General features: G+C 38.5%; 1 protein-coding gene across 4 annotated transcripts; it reads left to right on the top strand.

Moving 5' to 3' along the window:
• LOC140771934 (protein ENHANCED DOWNY MILDEW 2-like) lies at window positions 1–21,453 on the top strand. Of its 4 annotated transcripts, none has more exons than XM_073113774.1 (19): window positions 1–130; window positions 454–885; window positions 959–1,055; window positions 6,867–6,911; window positions 7,032–7,189; window positions 7,854–7,950; window positions 8,040–8,138; window positions 12,190–12,437; window positions 12,540–12,629; window positions 12,727–13,173; window positions 13,586–13,730; window positions 13,827–13,928; window positions 15,619–15,711; window positions 16,297–16,338; window positions 18,018–18,128; window positions 19,241–19,312; window positions 19,414–19,532; window positions 19,701–19,764; window positions 19,860–21,453. In XM_073113774.1, exons 2-19 carry the CDS (start codon window positions 476–478, stop codon window positions 21,003–21,005), a joined length of 3,585 nt encoding a protein of 1,194 aa, XP_072969875.1. In that variant the 5' UTR covers window positions 1–130; window positions 454–475; the 3' UTR covers window positions 21,006–21,453. The 4 variants fall into 4 exon arrangements, with proteins under 4 accessions (XP_072969875.1, XP_072969877.1, XP_072969876.1 ...); XM_073113776.1 differs by having other exon boundaries at window positions 13–32; XM_073113775.1 differs by having other exon boundaries at window positions 14–225.
• Window positions 21,454–22,503: the final 1,050 nt, after the last annotated feature.

Raw genomic sequence — 22,503 nt, 5'->3', positions numbered from 1 at the left:
CCGCTGCAGAGTTTTTAGGGTTGGGGTGCCACGTAAACCCATTTCTATTGCTCTTGGTGTTAAGATTTATCCTTCGAATTTACTTTCCTTATTCCGGTTTCAAGATCTGGGCTAAGTGTTTTGGCGCTTGGTATGCTCCTTCTTGTTATTTTTGGTGGAGATATGTTCAATCTTTCTTTGTGCATCTCTTGGGGTTCTCGAATCGCTGTTATCGTTTTGCTTCAAGTATGCTCATTGTCGCCGTCCCTTTTCCAAGTTTGAATAATTTGAAATCATTTTCTTTGTGAAATTTTGTTTTCGTTTGGGCATTCTTAGCGCTGTTCGGGTTGCACAAATTTCCGTTTATGTTTAAAGGTTGCCCATTGATTCTAGGGATTGTAGGAAGTGAGCCTATTTTGAGTGACTTATTTGATGGTTTTGAGCGGTTCTTTAATGTTTTTTTTTTTTCGTCAGGTTCTTGATTACAGGGTAAACAATGGCGATGTCAGATGATGAGGCGGAGGTTATGCCGCAAGCGGTGACAAATTACTATTTTGTTGATAGAGAAGAGTCACCCATCTCATTCGCCGTCTTGCCCATCCTCTTGGATGGAGAGGAGAAACTGGGTGATCCCAAGAAAAATGTTTTCTTGCATGGAACCGCTGATGGAGGCCTCCAGAAAGTTTATAAGGAGGTTACCGCGTGGAAGTTGGAGTTTCAAGGTGAGCAGCCTGAAATCGCTGCGCTCTCGAAGGACAACAAATGGATAGGTCTACTGAAGCCCCGGAAGAGCTATGAGGACACAATTTGGACGATTATGATCACGGTGCATATGCTTCACTTTCTGAAGAGGAATCCAGAAGCATCAGAAAAGAGATTATGGGATCATCTCCGCAGAGTTCGCAGGTGGGAATCTATTTTCCTTTTTCAAATGTCATGTGATTCTTTGAAGTTCATGAAGTTGTTGCTAATTTTGCAGTAAATTTGAAATTGGACCTTCAGAGGATGACTTAAGGGATCATCTCTCACTCATTAGGCTGTTTGTGGACAGAGATGAGACTTTAACAAAATGCCAGGTATGAATGATCTTACAAGTTTGGAAGTTTCTGATGCAATATTTATTTTGCGAATACACGTTAGCAATTGATTATCTCAATAACTGATGCCATAAGCAAGAAAACAGAAAAAGTAAAAAATAGTAAACAACATTCCTTTTAAGTTATAACAGGTGGGTGCTGATTAGAGATTATACAGCAGCAACACTGGAAGAATCTCTTTCGGTTGCTCAAGAACTATAATTTGTTGACCTATTTAGATCTAGAACACTTGTCAAGTGCCCTTTCTTGTTGCCATCAAAACCTCACTTTTGATGAACTTTGCCCCACTAGCATAACAATTTTCATTTGAATCTATACTTTTAAGAGTAGACAGAAGACAAAATGTCTTCTTTAGGTGAGCACGTTATCACAAACTAAGTCTTTGAGATGGACCAAGACTGCGCGACACCCAACTTTCAGATTGTAAAGTTAAGTAAGCCATTCGCTTTACAAGTGTTGCATTTGTTTGGATTGCGACAAAGCAAAGACAAGCAAAATATATGATTCGATGGAAATGTTGCGATTTTGTATTAATAGGAAAGGAAGTCATAAGATTTGCTAATGACAAGAAATTTAAATGGGCATGGCAGCCTTCAGGAGCGTAATGAACACCATTGAACCGGTGACACTTTGGTTGTGAAGCTAGCTCATTTAATGTTTCTCGATAGTTCTCCTATACTACTAAGTATAAGTATCCCTAGTTCTATGACTCGGGGAAGGGGAGATCAAATGTTTTGTGGGGCGTTGCATTTTGAAAGTAAGTCTTATTTGAGTTTTGACCCATGGTTTTGAAAGACATGTGCGGGGCGGCATATGGGCACACCCAAAACTAGTGTTGCGATCCCAAGGTGACTTCACAAGGTGCTCTTGAAGGAAGCATAAGACACTCAAAAATAGGCAAAAGACATGGGGTTGGCAACCTATTTACATAATTAAAAGCAGTAATACAATCGGACCTACATTACGAACAAAACGGTCCTAACAAACTCCCCACTTAAATCTCGACATCCTCGTCGAGGTCTTCTTTGGTTGCTACCAAGTGACGCTCAAATATCATCTTGACGTGCTTATTGCCTTGCTAAGTTATTCTTTTTGTATGCTTGAACTTTGTCTTTTTCATGCCGCTGAGCTTCTTCAAATTCCTAACTAGTTTCAGACATTGGAAGTTTCTTCCATTTGACCAAGTATTCGGTCCCTTTGGCTCCATTGGGCAAAGTCCGCTCTTTGTCCGCTAAGATGGTGTCAATATGCTTATCAAGCGACGCTGTAGTAGGGTTTGGCTAGTTCGACGCATTACGGAGAAGGATCTTTGCAATCGGCACGAAATGGTTTTAGGCAACTCACATAAATGATCGAATAGATTTTAAGCCAAGCCGGGAGTTGCACTAGGTAGAACACATTGCATACTTTATTGATGATAGGAAAGGGGCCTTCATATTTGCAAGCAAGTCCGTTATGCACTTTGCTAAAGAACTTGAGTAATGCTGGTTGGAGCTCGACCAGCACCAAATCACCTTTTTTAAAGTCTCAAGGCCTTCGATTCTTGTCCGCTCACTTCATCTTTTGTGTTGTTCTCTCAAGATAGGCTTTCACAGTCAACGTATTCTGATGCCACTCTTTGACAAGGTGATATGCTAAAGGGCTGCTGCCTCTGTAATCCACCACCAAAGTATGCGGTGTGGAAGGTTGTTGTCCCGTTATAACTTTGAAGGGGCTTTTGGTGGATGCAAATTTCCGCTGCAAGTTGTATGAGAATTGGGCGATGTCAAGTAACTTGACCCAATCTTGTGATTGGCACTGGCAAAGTGCTACAAGTATTGCTCAAGAATAGCGTTTATTCTTTCGGTTTGGCCATCGATTTAGTGATGAAGGCTTGTGGAGAAGAATTGTTTTGATCCTAAGAGTTCGAACAACTCCGGTCCAAAATCAACCTAAGAATTGAGAATCCCTATCGCTCACAATGTTTTGTTGAACTTCCCTATACTTGACCACATGCCTTAGGAATAAACGAGCTGCTTCTTCAGCGGTGCAATGCAGCGGAGCTAGTATAAATGTCGAATACTTCGAAAACCGATCCACCGCAACCAAAATTTGAGCCAATGTCTCTCACTTTTGGCAAGCTCGCGATGAAATCCAAAGAGACTTTCCCATGGCCTCTTAGGAATGGGGAACGACTCCAACAACCCACAAGGCTTCGTATGCTCCACTTTGTCTTGTTGGCAAATGAGACAAGTGCGCACATAATTTTTGACATCTTCCCCTATCTTTGGCCAACAATAAGCTCTTTCCATAAGAGCTAAGGTACGATTTATGCCTAGGTGACCCACCTATAAGGTGTCATGACACTTTTTGAGCAGTTCTCTTTGCAGATTGTTTGCCCGTGGCACATACACATGGTTTCTTTTTGTTATGATGAGTCCTTCTTGGATCCAAAACTGTTGCGTATTCCCTTTGTCTATAAGCTTCTTGAGGGTCTTTGCCATTAGATTGCTTCACATTCCCTCGTGAATCTTTTTCTGAAGTGATGCTTGTACTTGGCTTACACTCTCGTTTGCTACCGCTTTGAGAGCAGCAAGTTCGGCCTTGCGGTTTAATGCATCTACAACTTGGTTGGTTCATCCTAGTTTGTATTTAAGATCATGTCAAATTTCGACAAAGAGTCTTACCATCTTGCTTGCTTTGGAGAGAGCTTCTTTTGAGTTTGAAAAATGCTCAAGGCAACATTATTGGTTTTCATAACAATTTAGACCCAGGGAGATAATGCCTCAAAACACCAAGGCAATGAATGATTGCCATCATCTCCTTTTCGTGCATTGTATATCTTTGCTCCATATTGTTTAGCTTGTGACTTTCATAAGCAATCGGATGTCCTTGCACAAGAACTTCTTCAACGGCGCAACTCTCTGCGGTGCACGAGTTGGTGGCTTTGTCCTCGGCTCTTATTCGATCTTATGGTCCATCGCTCACCGATGAGGCAAGGTCTTTAGCAACTCAAGTGGCATCATGTGCCCAAGTTCTTTTAAAACCTTTCGGACCCCAAAAGGAATTAGACTGTTCTCCAAAGGATCCGCCTCAAGCTTCAATGCTGCCAAAAATGTTTGTTCACCCTTCACCCTTCTTGACACCCTTCTTCAATTGAAGTGTTGAAAGTTGCTTTGCCTCCTTCGCCATCAGAACGACATAAGGGAACTCATCCCTTATCATGCAAAGAGCATTAAGGAAAGGCATCAGCACTCTTCTTGCCGTCTGTAGAAATTCCACACCAAGAATGACTTGGAATTTGCTTTGCCTCTCTAAGACCCAACCGTAATTTAAACTCTTTTCACTTGCCTGACAACCGATTGAGACTTTGAATTCACCACCTTCATTCAACTTGAGTCCTTTGCAAGGGCCAACTCAAGGCGACGTGCTTCATGGTCAACGATAAAGTTGTGAGTGGCACCAATGTCAACCAATGCATTGGTCGAATTTCAATTGAGCTCGATGTTGATGAACATTAGCTTAGTAGGTTTTTGGTCTTTTGGAGGTAGGGGGTCTTTACTTCTCCCCTACTTGAGCCTTGATGATTATTTAGAAGTTGCAATGCCCCAACTTGAGGGCCATTTGTTGACTTCTCGTCATCGCTATCCGAACTTTGCTCTTGAGCTTGCACCACAAGCCCTTTTTGGGACTTGTTCAATATCACACTCTTTTGCGTCGATCCTTTCTTGTTACTTTGCATTTCCCCTTTACCTTTTGACCTCTTGGGTTTTGCATTGTTCGTTGAAGGTTTCCTTTTGGGGTTTTCGGGGGTTAAATAATCTATCAAGTACTCCGCTGCAGCTTGGGCCGCCACTAAGTCTGGAATGTCCTAACATGGCAACTCCGTTTGTGCCCAAGCTTGTCTTTTTTCAACTTGTTCCTGATGTCCAACATGAGCGTCGAGAATTGCTTGGCATACTCTTGAATTGAACCTGTCTGCATGAGGTGTTGCAAACTTCGTCTTGCGATGAACTCCATGTTTTTGGGGAGAAATTGTACATTCAGCTCATATTTCAAATTCCAAGTGTTGATGTTGTAGCGGCCACCTTGGATGTCCTTGTTACGAGTCTACAACCAAAGCTTGGCATCTCCATCAAGGTACATCATTGCAAAAGTGACTTTGGTTTCTTTTGAGTTCTTTCGCGTTACTTAGAAGTTTTGCTCAACATCGAAAAGGAAGTTCTCCAACTCTTTGGCATCCATTGCACTCTTGTAGCAGCACGGTTCCTACACTCCAACTATTCTAGAATGACCCTTTGCTTGTGTAGCAAGTTGCATGGTGCTCATGGCTCGCGTGAGCACCGTCACCTTTGCGGAGAGGTCTGCTAGCTGCTCTTTTAGATGCTGGATAGCTTTCTTCATGCTGTTTGCAACGTTTCGATCCTGTCGTCCATGTGCTGATAGTTTTCCAAGTGATCTAGCCTATCACCAAGAGTGTATATTGATGCAACATTGGCATCAAGTTGCAAAATTTGTGCCTCCATATCATCAAGTTGTTTCCTATTGCTTTGATGCCTATCACAATTGCTCAAATATGGCTCGGTGATCAACACTGGCACTGCTGCTGCTCTTTTGCTCAAATCTTATGCATTTGCCATTTGACTTGTCTTTCCATCTTGCTTATGTCGCCCCATTTCGCAAGGGTGTCGCTCTTGTCAATCTGCTCTGATATTACTTGTCATGGACTAAGTCTTTGAGATGGACCAAGATCACGCGATACCCAACTTTCAAGTTGTAAAGTTAAGTCAGTCGTTCACTTTTTGTACATATATATAGAAGTTTAAGCAGATGTTTGCAAGGCCAAGATTTGAAGTTTGTTCTGAAATTTATTTGAACCCCTTAAATTTGTCTTTTCAACATTAAATATAAAACAATATCAAGTGCAAATCAAAGTGTACAGTTGGACGTGCTGGTGGAACTTTATGCTTTATCTTGATAGTTCCTGAACAGTGTTGTACAGTTTGCATTTATAAATGAAATAACATGTTTGCCACCTCCTTTCTTCTTGATATTTCTTGGTAAATCAAAATTTTAAATCAGCAATCCTCTAAAGTTAATATACAAAAATTGCTTCTCACTTTCTTGCAATGTTGTCAGTTACTGCAACTTTTACTATTTTTTAGATTTCTTGGATATTTTTGAAGTAATATTTGTTTGAAACTGGAAGTTTCTTAAACAATGTAACTGAAACTAGATCCAATCTATACTCGTAAATTTTAACTTCTCTCTCATCCTCTATTTGTGCAGCTTTCTTACTGACATCTGTTGATGTATCACTTGTTCTTTTAATTTGCAATAGTAGATGAATACATAATTTGATTATTGGAAAAGGAAAAATGGAAACACAACTTTGTCCTTGTTCTGGACCTTATTTGTTGTTTCACTTTTTGTAATTATCCATGTTTTCAATTTTTTAGTCTTTGGTAGTTTTATGCTTAAATAATATTTAGTTATTTCCAGTGGTTCTTCACTCTTAAATGACATGCATGACATTTTCTTAACAATTAAAGGATGCCTCTGATCTTATCATGCTTGGTACACAATTTTTGTGATTGATTTTCACACATTTTGAGCAAGGGATGATTAATTATTATTTTGGTATGTTGTGATCATTACTCTATTGGTTATATATCACCTACCTTTTTTACTTTGACTTTGGCTAGCGAGTCCTGATTCTGTACAATACCATTTTGACATAACTTTGGTAATATAATATTGGGTATGATCAGTAGGCTCAATACAATTTTACTTCTGACTGTTGTTTGGCAGCTTTTGTTGGGTTTTCTTGAGAAGCCAAGGAGGAAATTTGTTGAGGTCAGAGTTACTGTTTCCAATTGCTTAAGAGAGATGTTCTCGGAAGATTTCAAATAAGATATATCTAATATATTAAACTTCTGGTAGTTATCTAGAATTCACTGAAGTGATGTTTATCAGGCTACTTCAAATCTTCTCGACATAAAACAATCATTTATTGCTGATGAGAATGAAGTGGATGACATAGTGGAAGATGATGCTGGGGATGAATCTGAGGAAGAGTCTGATTTGTTTGATTCAGTTTGTGCTATTTGCGACAATGGTGGGGAGATTTTATGGTATGTTCTTTTATTCTGGACTAAACTGCCCAAACTATTACTCTGCCTCTTTGTCTCTCTCTCTCCCTTCCCCTAGTGATCTCCCCTGTTTCCATATTTGCATGTACAAGCCATTTAGCTAGAGCTAGTGAGGCTTATATCAATTTTATCCATGGAAATTCAAGATGGTTCGAGGTAAATAGAGTTTGAATATCCGATATAGCTTGGTTTTAGTAGTTTTGGCTGAAACAACCAAAAACATTGAAGCCACCAAAAATGGTGGCTGTTACCACTGAAAACATATGTTGGAAAGCACTGAAACTGACTGAAACCAATAGGAACACAGCACAAACCAGTGAGTTTACCAGTTTCAGAGTGGATTTTCAGAACCATGATTTTATACTTCAGTAGTGTGATCTGTTAATCTGAGCCTCCACCCTCGTCCTCTGAATTACCAATTTTTGACGTTTGAAGGTGCAGGATTTACAGGTGTCTGGTGCATATTTTCTTTTGCATGCTGATCTGCTGATCTCAGTACGGTAAATTGTTGATAATGAGTGGGAAATAGCTATCCTAACCCTAATCATGCAAAGTTGGTTATGATAATTGTCATGATATAGTAATATATGTCTTCTCTAATCTCTATTTCCTTTAATGAGGTCTTTATTCATGAAATTGTATGTAGCTGCGAGGGGATGTGCATGAGGTCATTCCACGCAACCAGAAGGGCTGGTGAGGAATCAGATTGTAGGTCCCTTGGTTACACTAACTCACAAGTAGAGGTACTTTCTAATTAACCTGAGCAACCTTGGTACATGCTGTCATATCTTTTTTTTAGATTTACTTATCCTTGTACTGTAATGTTTTGCAGGTAATGCAAACCTTTCTCTGTAAGAATTGTGAATATAAACAGCATCAATGCTTTGCCTGTGGAAAGATGGGCTCATCTGATAAGTCAGCTGGTGCTGAGGTATGATAGCTTGGTGCAAATTTGCATTGCCAATAGCTCTGTTTCATATTAGCTCTTCTATATTTTTTTCCCCATCTTGCGACTGTTCTTATTGAGATGGTTGTGCACTATAATGCTTACCCAACAAAGAGGACACAATCATTTCATATGCATGCTAGTGCTAGTTAGATGAAAAATAGGATTATGAACTTTTGATTAGAGTGGAAAGTGATTTTAGATTTGTCGGCTGTTATTAACAAATGTTTGTAAATTGAAACCAATCTAGCAATTTTTGGTGTTTGTTTTTTTTTTCTTATTGATCATGATCCCAATGGCTATAAGGCTAGATAAATGGGTTAGTCATCTCTGATATATAGGTTGAACAATTGGACTAATTGTCACAAAAAATAAGTAACAACGAGCTAACCATGCATAATAAGCATGCCAATAAAAAATCCACCAAGTCTCAACTCCAATATGTGGGGGTACCAATGTTTTGAAAAGCGGCTATAGGTGGCGTGCGGTTACCCTAGTGCCTAGTGCCTAGGTGGAAGGAGAGCGCCAAGGTGGATGACAAGACGGTATAGTATTTTTAATATAAAAAATTAAAAATAATTATGTATGATATAATATATATTAGATGTCAATTTTATTAGACTAATTGTCTAGTTCACATTTATCAAATTAATTAGTTTCACACTATTAAGCTTTTATACAACAAATAAGTTTAGATAGCATCCTATTAGGATAGCAAGCTCAGTAATTAGAGAAGAATGTGAGGGCCTTTTCTCTAATGGCAAGATAGAATGGACCATCAATCACTTACTCACTCAACATCATTTCTCTCTCCTCAGCCTAGCTAAAGAAATTGGAGATTAGACCAAGAGCTCAAGCTTGAGAGAGAGAGACACCGGTGAGCCAACCACCCCACCCCTAGCCTTGCCCTTGTGTGCTACTCTCCTTAGTGTAGCCCTCGTGCATCGCTCGCTGTCATGTGACACAAGCTATCATGCCACACATGTCGTCATGCGTTAGTCACCATCATGTGATGCTCGCCGACATATGCTGCTTGTTGCCCGTCGTTTGCGGTCCATCGATGAGAGAGGAAGGATGGAGAGAGATCAGAGATTTAGGGCTTGTTGGAGATTGAATGCAGAAGAAAGGTATTCTTTTTGTTAACTAGTTTTGCCCGATCCGTTCTCTCCATGCGACTTGCAAATCCCACCAAGTCATCCTGCCATGTGAAATAAGCTCACTAGGTGACAAATTGATCCGCCAAGGAACAATAAATGCCTAGTATGGGAGCATACTAGGAGGTTAGCGGGGCGGCCCGTGTGTTGCTCCACCAAGGCAGCCGCTAAAAATGCTTTTTAAAACTCCAGAAGAAATCAAACTCATGACCTCTGCTATAAGTTAATAATATTTGGGTAAGATTTTTCTTTTTTGTTTGTGGGGGGCGAGGGGTTGTAAGGAATGACATTTCTTTTTGTGAACGAGAAAAGTTCTCTATCATTTTCTTACAGATTAGGGTGGCACTTGAATATCCCATCTCCTTAAACCTAAGGAGATGGAAAATGGAAAAAGACAACTAGTTTGATGCTATTAATTTTTAGTTTTTGACTAAACTAGCCATATATATTTTACTTGTCTAGTATAGTTCAAAACTTAAATAGGAGACTAGGTATATTTAGAAATCACTAGTCCAGTCAGGGACTTTCAAATGTAAGTCGCTGACTGGATTAATGATTTGTATGAAAATTTTAAATCCTCTAAAAAAATTACTTAGCGTGAGAAATTTTTTTACATAAATCAACGATTCAGTCATTCTTATATTTGGAAGTTGCTGTATTGGAAAACGATTTATATAGAAATTTCTCTCCAAAATTTTGGCAAAATTTTTAAAAGATTTGAAATTTCTATACAAGTCACTTACCTAGTTAACTTATATTTGGAAATTGCTGATTGGATCACCTGTTTTCAAACACATATAATTTCGTATTTAAGTTTTGGAATGAAGTAAACGTGTAAAATAAATTAGGGGTAGACATAAAATAGTCAGAAACTTATTATTGTTATTTTTGGCATCTTTCTTGTCTTTGAACACTATGAATATAGACATATAGTGAGTAAAATGCTAAAAAAGACTTACATAGGGATGTGGAGAAATATTAATATGGAGTCATCTATTGAAAGCTGACACTGCCAAACTCACTTGTTTTATATTATTTTTAAACCCAACCTATTAAAATAAAATTTCTTATTGATAGGTTTGTAAATGAGCTAAGCCTAAGCAAGTTGTCTTCTGCTCGAGCTTTTGAAACCAATTTCAAGCCTAGAATTTTGTCTCGGCTTGGGTTAGCTGTATTCAAGTTGAGTCCACTGCAATCGAGTTCGACCCAAGCCTGAACCCATTTTGAAGCTTTAAACAAGGCTACCATTTGGGTCATCAGTACTACCCCTTTCTTGTTGACCTCCAAAGGGGACACATCACAGTCGGTGGCTCAGTCAACTCCTTTATCGCCGGCCTCTTCTAGTTCAATACCAATGAGCTCCACTTTTATAGTCCTTGATCATTATCATTGTATCTCCCTCTCAACTTCAACCAGAAATATAATGGAAGATAGGACCACACACAAAATTGCAAGGCCCTAGTGATGGGATCCATCAAGGAAATCATCATAAAATAAGGCTACTAATAAGGATTGGGAGCCGCTTAGGAGGCGGTGACTGTGGAGGTGGTGATAGACGAAGGTGGTGGCTGCAGATTGTAGGTGTGGAGATGGCCCGCTATAGAGGTGGTAGCTACGGAGGTGGTTGCTGTAGTGGTGGTGGCTGATGGAGGTGGTAGTTGCAGAGGTGGTGGAGGATTTAGGGTGACTATGGATTTGGGATAAGGGTGCTTGCCAGAGAGGATTTAGGAAAGGGGTGGCTTTGGGACATTTAGATTGGGGTTTGTTTATATTTATATAAATTAATATAAACATATACAGATATTTGAGCTTATTGAGTTGAGCTTGAGAGAGCCGACTTGAGCTCAAGCTTGGCTCGAAATCAATTTCGAGCCTCAGTTGAGCGAGCTTGAGCTGCTCGCTTATTTTGATAGGCCTAGTTCACCAGAACCTATACCTCTCTGTCATATTCCTCCTTCCCCTTGTAACTTCCGGCCTCAACTGTGGCTTAGACTCAGCTCAACTATATTCAAGCGGAGCCCAAGCCTTAGTTGAGTGAGCTTGTGCTGCTCGTTTATTTTGACAGGCTTAGTTATTCGTTTTCAGCTCTCTTTCTAACTCCTTTATTCGTTCACCAGAACCTATTCTTCTGTCATATTCCTCCTTCCCCTTGTAACTTCCGGCCCAATGTAGGTGGCCACCGAAAGGACCAAGAGGGAAGAGAACTTAGGTAACACAAGGTGTGTATAGTTTTTCTTATTCCAGCGTTTTTCTCTTGATCTCCTTCAATCTTCTACTTTTAATTTTTTGTGACTATAGAGCATATAAAATGATCCTCATTGTCAGTATAATCATGCTAAGGGAGTAAGGTAACTGCTATTTTCCTGATCTTTCTCTGAATTTTCCAGAATACTTATTCAGTTATTCTTATTTTGTACATTTTAAAAGATCAGAACCTGGAACCACTGAAAGCAGAAGCAACAACTGAAATTTTAGAACTTTTGATTTTTCTGGGATCAGAACAAAAATAAAGAAACGAAAGTTTGCACCTTGAAAACAGTATGCATAATTTTGAAAGGCACTTTTCTTTGGATGAATGGTGTATGTAACACGTGCAAGATTATTTCTTTTCAGATTCCTTGGTTGTGTGGAATTTCAACTGGGCTTTCACTTTTGAGACTGTGCCTCTGTATCTGAATACTTCAGTATTTGCTCCACACAAATAGGGAACTTGATGCATTGACCTTGAAGTATGATAAAGTGGAATGGCATCTATTTCTCACCTTAAAATATAATATTTTAATTTAGTGTTGACTTTTGGTATTTGTAGTAAGTTTCCAGTTTGTAACTCACTTTTCTTTTGCCTTGATCTTTATGGTATTTTCACCATCTTGTCTTTTTAGGTATTTCGATGCGTCAATGCCACTTGTGGCCATTTTTACCACCCGAAGTGTGTTGCAGAACTACTCTACCCTGACAATAAAAATGAAGAATCAGAATATGAGAAAAAGATCTCTTCTGGGATGCCCTTTACTTGTCCTGTACATAAATGTGTTATATGTAAAAGGGGAGAGGACAAAGAGGTATTTGACTTACAGTTTGCAATGTGTAGAAGGTGTCCCAAGTCATACCACAGAAAATGCCTGCCGAGGTACTTCCTAGTTCTAAACATCTAAGAAGCATTCTCTTTTTTTTTACTTTCACAAATCTATATGGCTTCTCTAACTATTTACCTTTATTCTGAATTACAAAGGAGGATTTCCTTCAAAGAGATAGAAGATGAAGGTATTGTACAAAGAGCTTGGGAAGATCTACTTCCCAATCGTATTTTGATATACTGCCTGTATGTTTCATCCTCTACTTCTTATTTGTTGGCTTCATAATTCATCTATGTTTAAATTAATTCTTATTCTTTAGTAACTTCTTGATAATTTTGCCAGGAAACATAAAATTGATGAAGATCTTGGTACTCCAACTAGAAACCATATTGTCTTTCCTGGCGTTCCTGAAAAGAATAATGCTTTACATGAACAGAAAAAGAAAATTAAGACTTTGGTGAATAAGAGAAGACAAGTTTCTGATGACTTGCCTAGTGATCGCACCTCGATTAAATCAGTGAAGGAAGGAAAACTTAGCTGTGTAGAAGAAAGTCAACTAATGGAAAGAAGTTTCAGAGGTGTACCTGAAGAGATGGTTGCCTTATGGAATAAAGTAAAGCCTTTTAAGGAGAAGCTACCTTCTGTGCATAAAACTGAAAGAACTGTTGCTGAAAGTTATAGAAAGCCTATGAAAGAAAAAGGGAAACCTTTAACACACACTGTTTCTTCTTCTGTGGGGAAGATGTTGTGCAGCTCATTTCCTATTATAGATGCTGAAACAGAAAAGAGGTAAGGGATTCTTCTTTCCAGTGTTGGTTTGTTGCACATGCATTTCTTTAGATGCTTACTATGCTGATTGAAGCTGTTGGCATCTAACCTGAATATCCTTTGTTTCCTTTCCTTTTACATGAATTTTTGTATGAGCTGCATGACTTTTCTTTTCAAGGATACTCTATATCTCTATTCATAGCAAGAGGAAATTTTAATTATGTGTAAGTTGTCTACTGGATTTTAACTATTAATGAAGCCCTTTGCAAGTTGAGGAAAAATTTGTGTCATAGTGCGCTAAGGTAATGAAGCTTGTTTAAGATTTAGATTGGACTTCTGTTGCTTCTTTGTTTGTTTTGAATGCTATGGCACTGTTATATTTGGTTAGATTCATGACACTGGTTGAATTTTTCATGTTTGTGTTGGGTTGCAGAATCATTTCTTTAATGGAAAAGGAATCATCTTCTTTGACCTTAGAAGACATCACGAAAAATCACACAATACCCTCAACGCATGCATACTCAGCAAAGCATATTGACAAGGCTATCACACGTGGAAAGATTGAGGGTTCTGTTGAGGTACTAAATCAATAACAATTGTGATACACAGCTGTATTTGATTAAAACAAAGTGAAGTGAAATTGTTGGACCAAACCTAATTGAATGTTTTCTTAGGCTGTACAAACAGCTTTGCAGAAAGTAGATGATGGGGCCACTGTTGAGGATGCCAAAGCGGTCTGTGAACCTGAGATTTTGAAGCAGTTGATCAAGTGGAGTGTAAGGACAAATATTTATTCCCTAAGTTAGAGCTTTTGTTTGACTTTTTTCTTGATCTTTCTTTTAAAGTTGTCTTTTACATTTCTTATAGCTCTTTTCCTTCCCGTGTTAAGTTATTCTGGGCAAGTGGTGAAGTTATTTTCTGCTGTCTGATTCTGTTTACAATTTGCAAAAGGTTGGAATGATTGTTGAATAGTTTTTTTTTCCATACACAATAGTTTAAATTTGAATGCCTACATAGGTTTGAGCAACTCTGTTAATGCTTATTGCTTGGCAGTTTGTCATACAGGCTCTCATTGCCCAACCAAAAATTATTTAATTAGAGGTCTCTAAATGGACAATGTTATTTTGAGGGGAGAAGTAATTTTTTTGAGCAACTTCAGAGTGTGGGTTTCGGTTAGGCTAGGTTGTGGACCTCTCCTTTCAGTAATTTGTATACTTGTAAAGTATCAGAGACCAAAGTTTTAAGTGCCATAGCACTGTTCCTTGCCACCGAAGAGCTTACAAGGTATGTCTTGCAGCGCTCTGCCAAAGTATGGCTGGCCAGGTTGAGTTATCTACATGCGTGACTGAGAGGGAGACATGAGGGAGGGAGGGAGGGAGAGAAACTATAGATGGATTGTCTGGTCTGGAAGAGAACCTATAGATGGATTGTCTGGTCTGGGGTCATAGCAAATTAGATATGATGTCAGGCAGCATGGCCCTATCCAGTTAAGAGTAACATATTAAGTGGTACTGCAACGCATTAATACCCAATTATAGGATGCTAAGTTGAGTTTGTTCTTGGCTAGAACTTCATGGTCAGCCCATAGCAGCCAAATTGCTGAAGTTTCTAACCTAAACCTAGTCCTCAAATGAAACCATTTGAAACTCTAGCCAGGAGTAGATAAGAGTCTAAAGTGGTTGGTAGGGGTGGGACATAGATGGCAGAAAATTGGTTGGCCAGCAATAGACAGCAGATCTGATGCTTGATGGGATGGATTTTCTTCTCTAGTTACTTAATGTGCAGAGGAACAAAGAGGATTTCATTTTGGGTAGGCACATTATATGTTAGGTCAGCACATCCTTGTTGTCTGACAATTAAATCACTGGCCAGTTAAACCACTGGCAGAGATTCCTCACCCATGTCAATGTCGCTGTGCCGCTATTTCACTAGTATGATCTGCCTCTAGCCTTACCAGTTGGTGAGGCCAGCACAATCAATCCTTGTTTTAAAGCTTGAAATATGGCAAGCTAGTTTGGCCATCTTCTTCAAAGTAGACTTTATAGTTTATATAATGATGTAAGGGACTGTAAGGCTTTGCTTTGCACCTAAGTAGTGATGTTTCAGTCCATGCAAATAGCTTATCTACTAATAAGGGTAATCTGTATACAGTTTGTCCTCGCAATACTTCTGCATCGGCAGTAGCCTCGTGCACTACTATGCATTCGTCTATGATAAAAGTACTTCAATAACGTGTAATTTTATATTTGTAATTTTAATATACATGATCTCCCTATCTTACTTTCTTTTCCAGAATCAAAAGTTACTTTTTGAGGTAAACTGAAAAACTGATATATATATTTATATATTAAATTCAAATTAAGTAGCAAATTTACTGCAAAAAGAACATGTTTTGTATTTTTTTTCTTTTTACTCTACCTAGAGCATCAGCGGTTAGTACTCTCATTAATTGAATTAAATTTGTAGAATAAGCTGAGAGTGTATCTTGCACCTTTCCTCCATGGCATGCGCTATACTTCCTTTGGTCGCCATTTCACAAAGGTGGACAAGCTTACGGAGGTAATCAGCATGTGTAACAATGCAGATTCACATTTGCATTTACTATAAAAGTTTATTTGCATGTTCTGCAGTTATTTAGCATTTTTATTGTCATTCCATTTTCTTCATTTTGATCTGACATTGTTGATAATTTTTTTTAAATGTAATAAATGAACTTGATAATTCATGGTTCTTACATACATAAGTTGAAGAAATTTTTGTTATTCTTCTGCTGATAAAAACATTTTATTATGAAAAGTTCTTTAATTGGGAAAAAACATATTCCAAATAATTTATAAGCAACATAGCTGAGAGCATAATGCTCTCTTTTTGATCATTGTGGCCTCATGGGTATGAAAGAAATTAGAAGTTTGTCATGGTCTTATTTAGCACAAAATTACTTATTTGCTGATTTTGGGAGTTCTCTGAGATAAGGTAGACCGGCTTTAAAGAGACTATGCCAGCTAAATTTATGGTTGATGAATACTCCATAATTTCTGGGGTCTGTAGACATCCTGTCTTTCATTATAAAATACAGTCTACTTATATCATCATATATCACTGCTTCACCAATAGGTCACTAATATCACTTAATCGACTGTGTAGATTGTCAATAAGCTCCAGTGGTACGTGCAAGCAGGTGACACGGTGAGGACCTTCTATTACTCTCTTTAATTTGATGAGCATGGTTATACTTCTAGATGCTTCACCGTTAGATATTAGCGTATTTTCTAATGTCCATCTTGTTGAAATATACTTGTGTAATGGGACTCACCTATCATGTAAATGCTGCATATTATCAAGCTTATCCAAGTACAGGTAGCTGGGGAATATAATAACGGGTCACTTTCTTAATTATCATGCCAGCTATTTCATGTGTATCTATGGATATCTTTCTCAACTTAAAATAGTTTTTGAAAATGGTATACAATTGTAGAGTAACTTGGCATCATTAACCATTTAGCATATGTTTAATCATACTGCTAAGGTGTGATTTGCTTAGTTGTAAGTAAATCTTTCTATAACATGTTTCCTGGGAGATCTAATACAGTAGGCTATAAAGATGTTTAAGTTGTGACTTCAGCTCTCACCAGAAACTAAGCCAGACATATTTAGTACTGTTTGTGTTTTGACCAGTTATATAAAATTTTAGAGTTAAGAAGATTCTGGATCCAATACATGCATTTAAAATATTACCTGATCGAGACCTGCTGTGACCTGATTTTTTTTTGAATTAATGCAAAAAATTATGTTTATGTTCTTATACCAAGATATCAACACTCTGATCCAGTAACTGTTGTATTACATACATTTTGTCAATACACTGTCTCTTTTATACAGAATCATCCATTATATATATGATGCATATTGAGTTGACTATTTTTTAAATCCTTCATGTGTACAATTATAGATTCACAAACTCATTCACTAGTCATTGAATTTGAAATTTGATTATATGGTATTTTCTTGGACAATATTTTGGCAACAATGCTGCTTATTGTATTTGGCAAGTTCACAATCAGTTAGAATCAAACAATATGCGATAATATTTCTCCTAGTTCCTTATAATAGGCACTTGAAGTGATTAAGGACATTAGTCTGAAGTAAGGATTTTCGTGCCAGTGGCACGGGATATGCCGACCTTGGTTCGACATGGTACGTATTGCTCACATGTGTTGTTGGCACACCTAATATGCTTGATATATTAAAGAACAATTTCTAAACCTTTTTAGAGCTTTAAAATAAGTTTCAAAGGCTATATATTATTGTAACATATGCAATTAAACTGTAGTCTCAAGCTTTCCTCAATTTTTCTTGGGACCTTTTTGTTGGGACAAATAATTTGGGGAAAACCGAAACTGTCTTTTTTTTTCTAAAATTTGAAGCATAATTTATGTAGATCAAGCACCAAAAATGTGAAGAGGTATCAAAAGGGATGATAGAGAAATCCAAAATTAGGTTTATTTAAAATAAGATATGCTTAATTCTAATGGCACACATCAATGAGTGGCCATGAATGAATATCGAGATACTACCCCCATATTAGTGCTGATAATTCACCAGCATGATATTAAAATATAAATTTACACCTCTAAGCTTGCTCATTCACTGTTTTATACCTCTAATTATTTCTGTTAGTTTTTCTATGCAGTATTTTATGCTTCAACCATAGCAGAATATTAGTTCAAGTTTTCTAACCCTTCTAGTTTTATATGTTATATATCCCTTGATAGTGAACAGGCTTTTAGTGAGGACTTTAAAATTGTTTTTCTTGCTTCATATCTCAGACTCAGTTCTTTACTACTAATATTTATATTTATTTTCAGATAGTTGACTTCTGTTGTGGTGCCAATGATTTTAGTCAAATAATGAAAGAAACACTTGATGCCGCTGGAAAGAGAACCAATTTTAAGAATTATGATCTCATTCAGCCGAAGGTAACATTTGCGGCATATAAGAGCAATTTAATTCATAATTCTTTTTCTTCAAATCATCTTTTCCCACAATTATTCAATTGTTGCCATGTTGCAAAGTAAGTTGGTAGAAGCAGCCCGCCTCATTCCAAGAGCAATAATGTCAAGGCAATGAAAGACGTGTCCGGTTGTGGGCCTTCTGGATAGAGTTGTTCCCGTAGTGCAATAATCTATCTATCTATCTATCTGTAGAGATCTTTCCCATTTTCTTGCTGTTGTGCAATCTCACTTCCCCACAGTCTAGATGTTCCTTGTTCAGTTATTATTAGATCAAACATATAGTTGGTGTGGCCATGTTGGCAGTGATGATGACAACAGATGCATATTCAAGTTGTTTATGCTGGTTCCACTCATTTACATTTACCAGAAGTATACATCTATTTCTTTCTAAAATATTACCTGGTCTCTCCTGTTTTTTGGTTCTGCTGTGCTCATTTCAATGTACTGGAAGTGTACACATATTTCTTTCTAAAATGTTACCTGCTCTGTTCCAATTTTCTGTTTTAGATAATTGTATATTGAAGCTTAGACCTATATGAAAATGAGTTAAATTTTAAAGCAGAGCAGAATGATTAGAGGACAAAAACAATATACTTAATATTGACAACTCTGAGAAATGCCAGCAACAATCACCTTGAATATTTTGTCTAGCCTGCTTCAGGCTTCAGATACTGTCGGATAACAGTCAGCTGTTATTGTCGTGTTTGCTCTACCATACTCTGTATTTGACTATTTGTTCAACTAGTTAAAAATATCTGAGACAGAGCTCTGATAACAACACTGAAAGGGTTCTTGCAGTAGCACCATTTCAGAGAAAGCTGTGCCACATGTAAGTATTCCAGATATAAATCATAGTCTTCCAATGTCTCAAGTTCTGTGGTAACCCAAGCACTTGGTTTTAGAGAGTCAGGAAATGAAGTCATGGATAATTACTTTTAGTTACTGAACTTTCAGACAGGTTGCTTTCTATGTTAACTTCTTTCTGGTTCCATAAAGAGAACTTGCTCTGGTATTTGCATTTGTTCAGTTATGCGAGCATTAACATTTAGACATGAGTTAAGTGTAATCTTTTGCAGAATGATTTCAATTTTGAAAAGAGAGACTGGATGAAGGTTCAGCCCAAGGAACTACCTACAGGATCACAACTTGTATGAATCCGAGGCTGATTGTGATCTTTAAATTTTTTCGCATTTAAAACCCTGTGCTGGGATCTCATTTATCTTGTTAATCTGATAATTTTCTTGGGCAGATCATGGGCCTCAATCCACCATTTGGTGTCAAAGCAGCTCTTGCAAACAAGTTTATTGACAAAGCTTTAACATTTAAGCCAAAGCTAATTATTCTTATTGTTCCCAAGGAGACTCAAAGGTATAATCGTTGCTTATCTATGTAAATTCTGACCTTTCATTTTATAGATGTGGATCTTTTCTTTGATTCCTTGTTTCTTAGAATGTGGCACATTAGAAGTCTTAATTGTTGCTTTACCCTTTATCTCGTTTCTTGTATAAAATTGTCCTGTTTCCGGTGTCCTACCAGACTAGACAAGAAGAGGCAACCGTATGATTTAATCTGGGAGGATGGCGAAAGCCTCTCAGGAAAGGTAAAATAATTTAAAATTTTTATGCAATTCTGATCAGTCTTTGTCAAAGAATCTCGGTTACTGGAGGCTAATAAGTTTCTTTTTTCTGCCTCCAGTCCTTTTACTTACCTGGTTCTATCGATGTCGATGACAAGCAAATGGAGCAGTGGAATTTGAAGCCTCCACTGCTGTATCTGTGGAGCCGGTCTGACTGGACATCGAGGCACAAGGCCATAGCTGCGAAACATGGTCATATTTCCATGAAGCAGAGTGATCAAACCCAAGAAGATGCTCTTCCTAGAGAGGAACATATGAAGATGGATTATGAGCAAAGAGATGCCACTCTGAAAGAGAGTAGGAAGGAGGATAACAAGAATGCTGAGCCTCATAAGAAGAGAAAAGCCCCAGAAATTCTGAAGTTTAGGTCCCATAAGAGAATCAAATCTAAGGGAACAACAGAGTCATCCGAAATAAGAAGAGCTGATTCATCATCCGACATGAGCATCTCTTCATCTGATACTAGGGATCCTAGAGACCAGTCTATGGGTCATCCCGTATCAGAACCAATTGAAAAACCATTGGAGAGTGTGGGCTACCAAGGTAGCTATTCAAGGTTTGGCACAGAATCAGGGCTGATTCCAATAATCAGGCCTAGTGGTCTTAGGGAGGGCATTGATGAGATGGACAGGAGCTACAACGCTCCCTCGATCCGAGAAGACTACATCAGCAATCCCCACGACTGGTCTGCTGGAGGAAGTAACAGCAGAGATAACACAGTGTTGAGCTTGGAGCCACGACACTCAGATGACATAAGAGGCGGAAGCATTGACCCTTTCCGCAGGAGCCCCTATTTTGATGATTCAGATGCGTATGGGAGACCATCGAGACCAGATCTGCTAATGGAACAAAGATTATATAGTGCACAAGGCGAAGAAGATGGTTACGTACGAAGAAACAGTTATTCAGTTGAAGTTCCTGATACTAGATTTAGGCAGCCTAGTAGTATTCCTTCATCGTCCTATGGATTACCAACTTCAAGCGCAGGAACATCAGCCATTGACAGGTATGCTCCACGTCTTGACGAAACCAACTATACAGGAGCTGCAAATCTTGCTCCAGGTGCACCTCATCAAGGAGCAAGTGGCATGTATGACATGCCTGGGATGAGAAGAGATATGCCTCCTGAAACCATGGGCTTTGGACCCAGGCTGCCACATCCGTATCCACGTCCTGGCTCATCTGGTGGATGGCTCAATCAGTGACTCGTTGACTGGTGAAGTTGCATCTCTATGATGTCAATATCACACCATCCCCGGTACATCGAATTGGTCAATCTGCTGAGTAGTGTAATTGAGCTGCTCATTGTTGAGAATGAATGATCACGGTGCAGTGCAAGGAAGAGCAAGCTTGTACTAGCTGATATCATATGTTATCTTGCTGGCCAGCATGAATAGGTGGATGGAAGTTGTCTCGATTACCTTCGTCTGTCCTCTTCCATGTGTAAATAATCTCCAGGCTTGGATGGATTACTCTAGCCCTTAACTGGCCTTTTGCATGTAATATTTGCATATCATCCACCTGAAAGTTTGCCTTAAAGAATATCTAGACGTTACTTCAGAGGAATGTTAACAAGTCGATTGTTGGTTGTATAGAGTTGTCATTTCTCTCTCGCTGTCTTAATTTAGTTGCTTTTCAGTTTATCCAAAATTTTTTGAGGAAAAGTTTGGATGATAAGGTGATGTTTTGGTTGCTTTTTCCATTTTTCTTGGAAGCTGTTCCAATTAAATCTGTTTTTAGATTCGAATTCGGTAATCCTCATACAAAATACTCGTCCAAGATGAGCCCTTCATCAGCGCTCATTATATTTTGGCCCAAAGTAGAAGGCCTATAGTATCCGAAGGCCAATTCTTAGTTGTAATATTGGAAGGACACAAAGTATTGCTTGGAAGACACTCTATTTTGTGGGATAGAGTGCTGCAGAATTGCTAATAGAGCTAGGGACTCAAGCAACCCTCGTTGAGCAAGCTGGAGTCTCAACCTGTTGATGGAGCTGCTTGCAACCTTCTTTCACCTCTGAGCAGCCTTAAGACCTGCCAATGACTGGTGCTACCCACCATGCTCTGTGTGCAGCTTTATGGGAGCTATTGGAGTGTTGCTTGAAACCTGTGAGCAAGCTTGTGAAACTGCTGGCAGACCAGCAACTTGCTAAGACTGGAGTGCAGCCTTACAGACTTTTGAGACATCCCACAGTGCCTTGGGTAGTTCTCTACTCATTACCCCCTTTTACAACTTATATTACACTGCTGCTCATGTGATAATCAACCTAATGCCAGCTTTGAATGAGCTGAGAGCTAGACTAGGAGTGACCGAAGAGCAAACTTAGTGTAGGCATTGTGTAAGCTAAAAATTGAATAGTAGAAAGAGTGTGATATTCTCCACTTTCGCTGTCTCTATATTCTCTATTATTGCTGCTGCACCTTGGTTCAGGAGAAGGCACAGAGAAGCTCAGTGTTGTTCTTTTAGAAATATGGTGCTAATTGAGGACTCCCTGCCGCAGTGGGAAACACGTGAGCCGTATACATAGCTTTTACAGTGGTGCTACCAAAGCTTTGTAACCCTTTTAGGGATGCTTGTTTCCAGGACTTAGGAATTTCAAATGCCAACTCAATAGGTGACATAACTGAGCTCCGTGAAGCACATTAACATGATAACTAGAGTAACTTACAGTGAGAACTTCATTTTCAGCGAGTATATGACAAT

Source organism: Typha angustifolia, chromosome 12 (assembly GCF_048772165.1).
Source record: "Typha angustifolia cultivar Huaian chromosome 12, ASM4877216v1, whole genome shotgun sequence".
NCBI classification, from domain to species: Eukaryota; Viridiplantae; Streptophyta; class Magnoliopsida; order Poales; family Typhaceae; genus Typha; species Typha angustifolia.
This window is presented reverse-complemented; position numbering and strand designations above follow the sequence as displayed.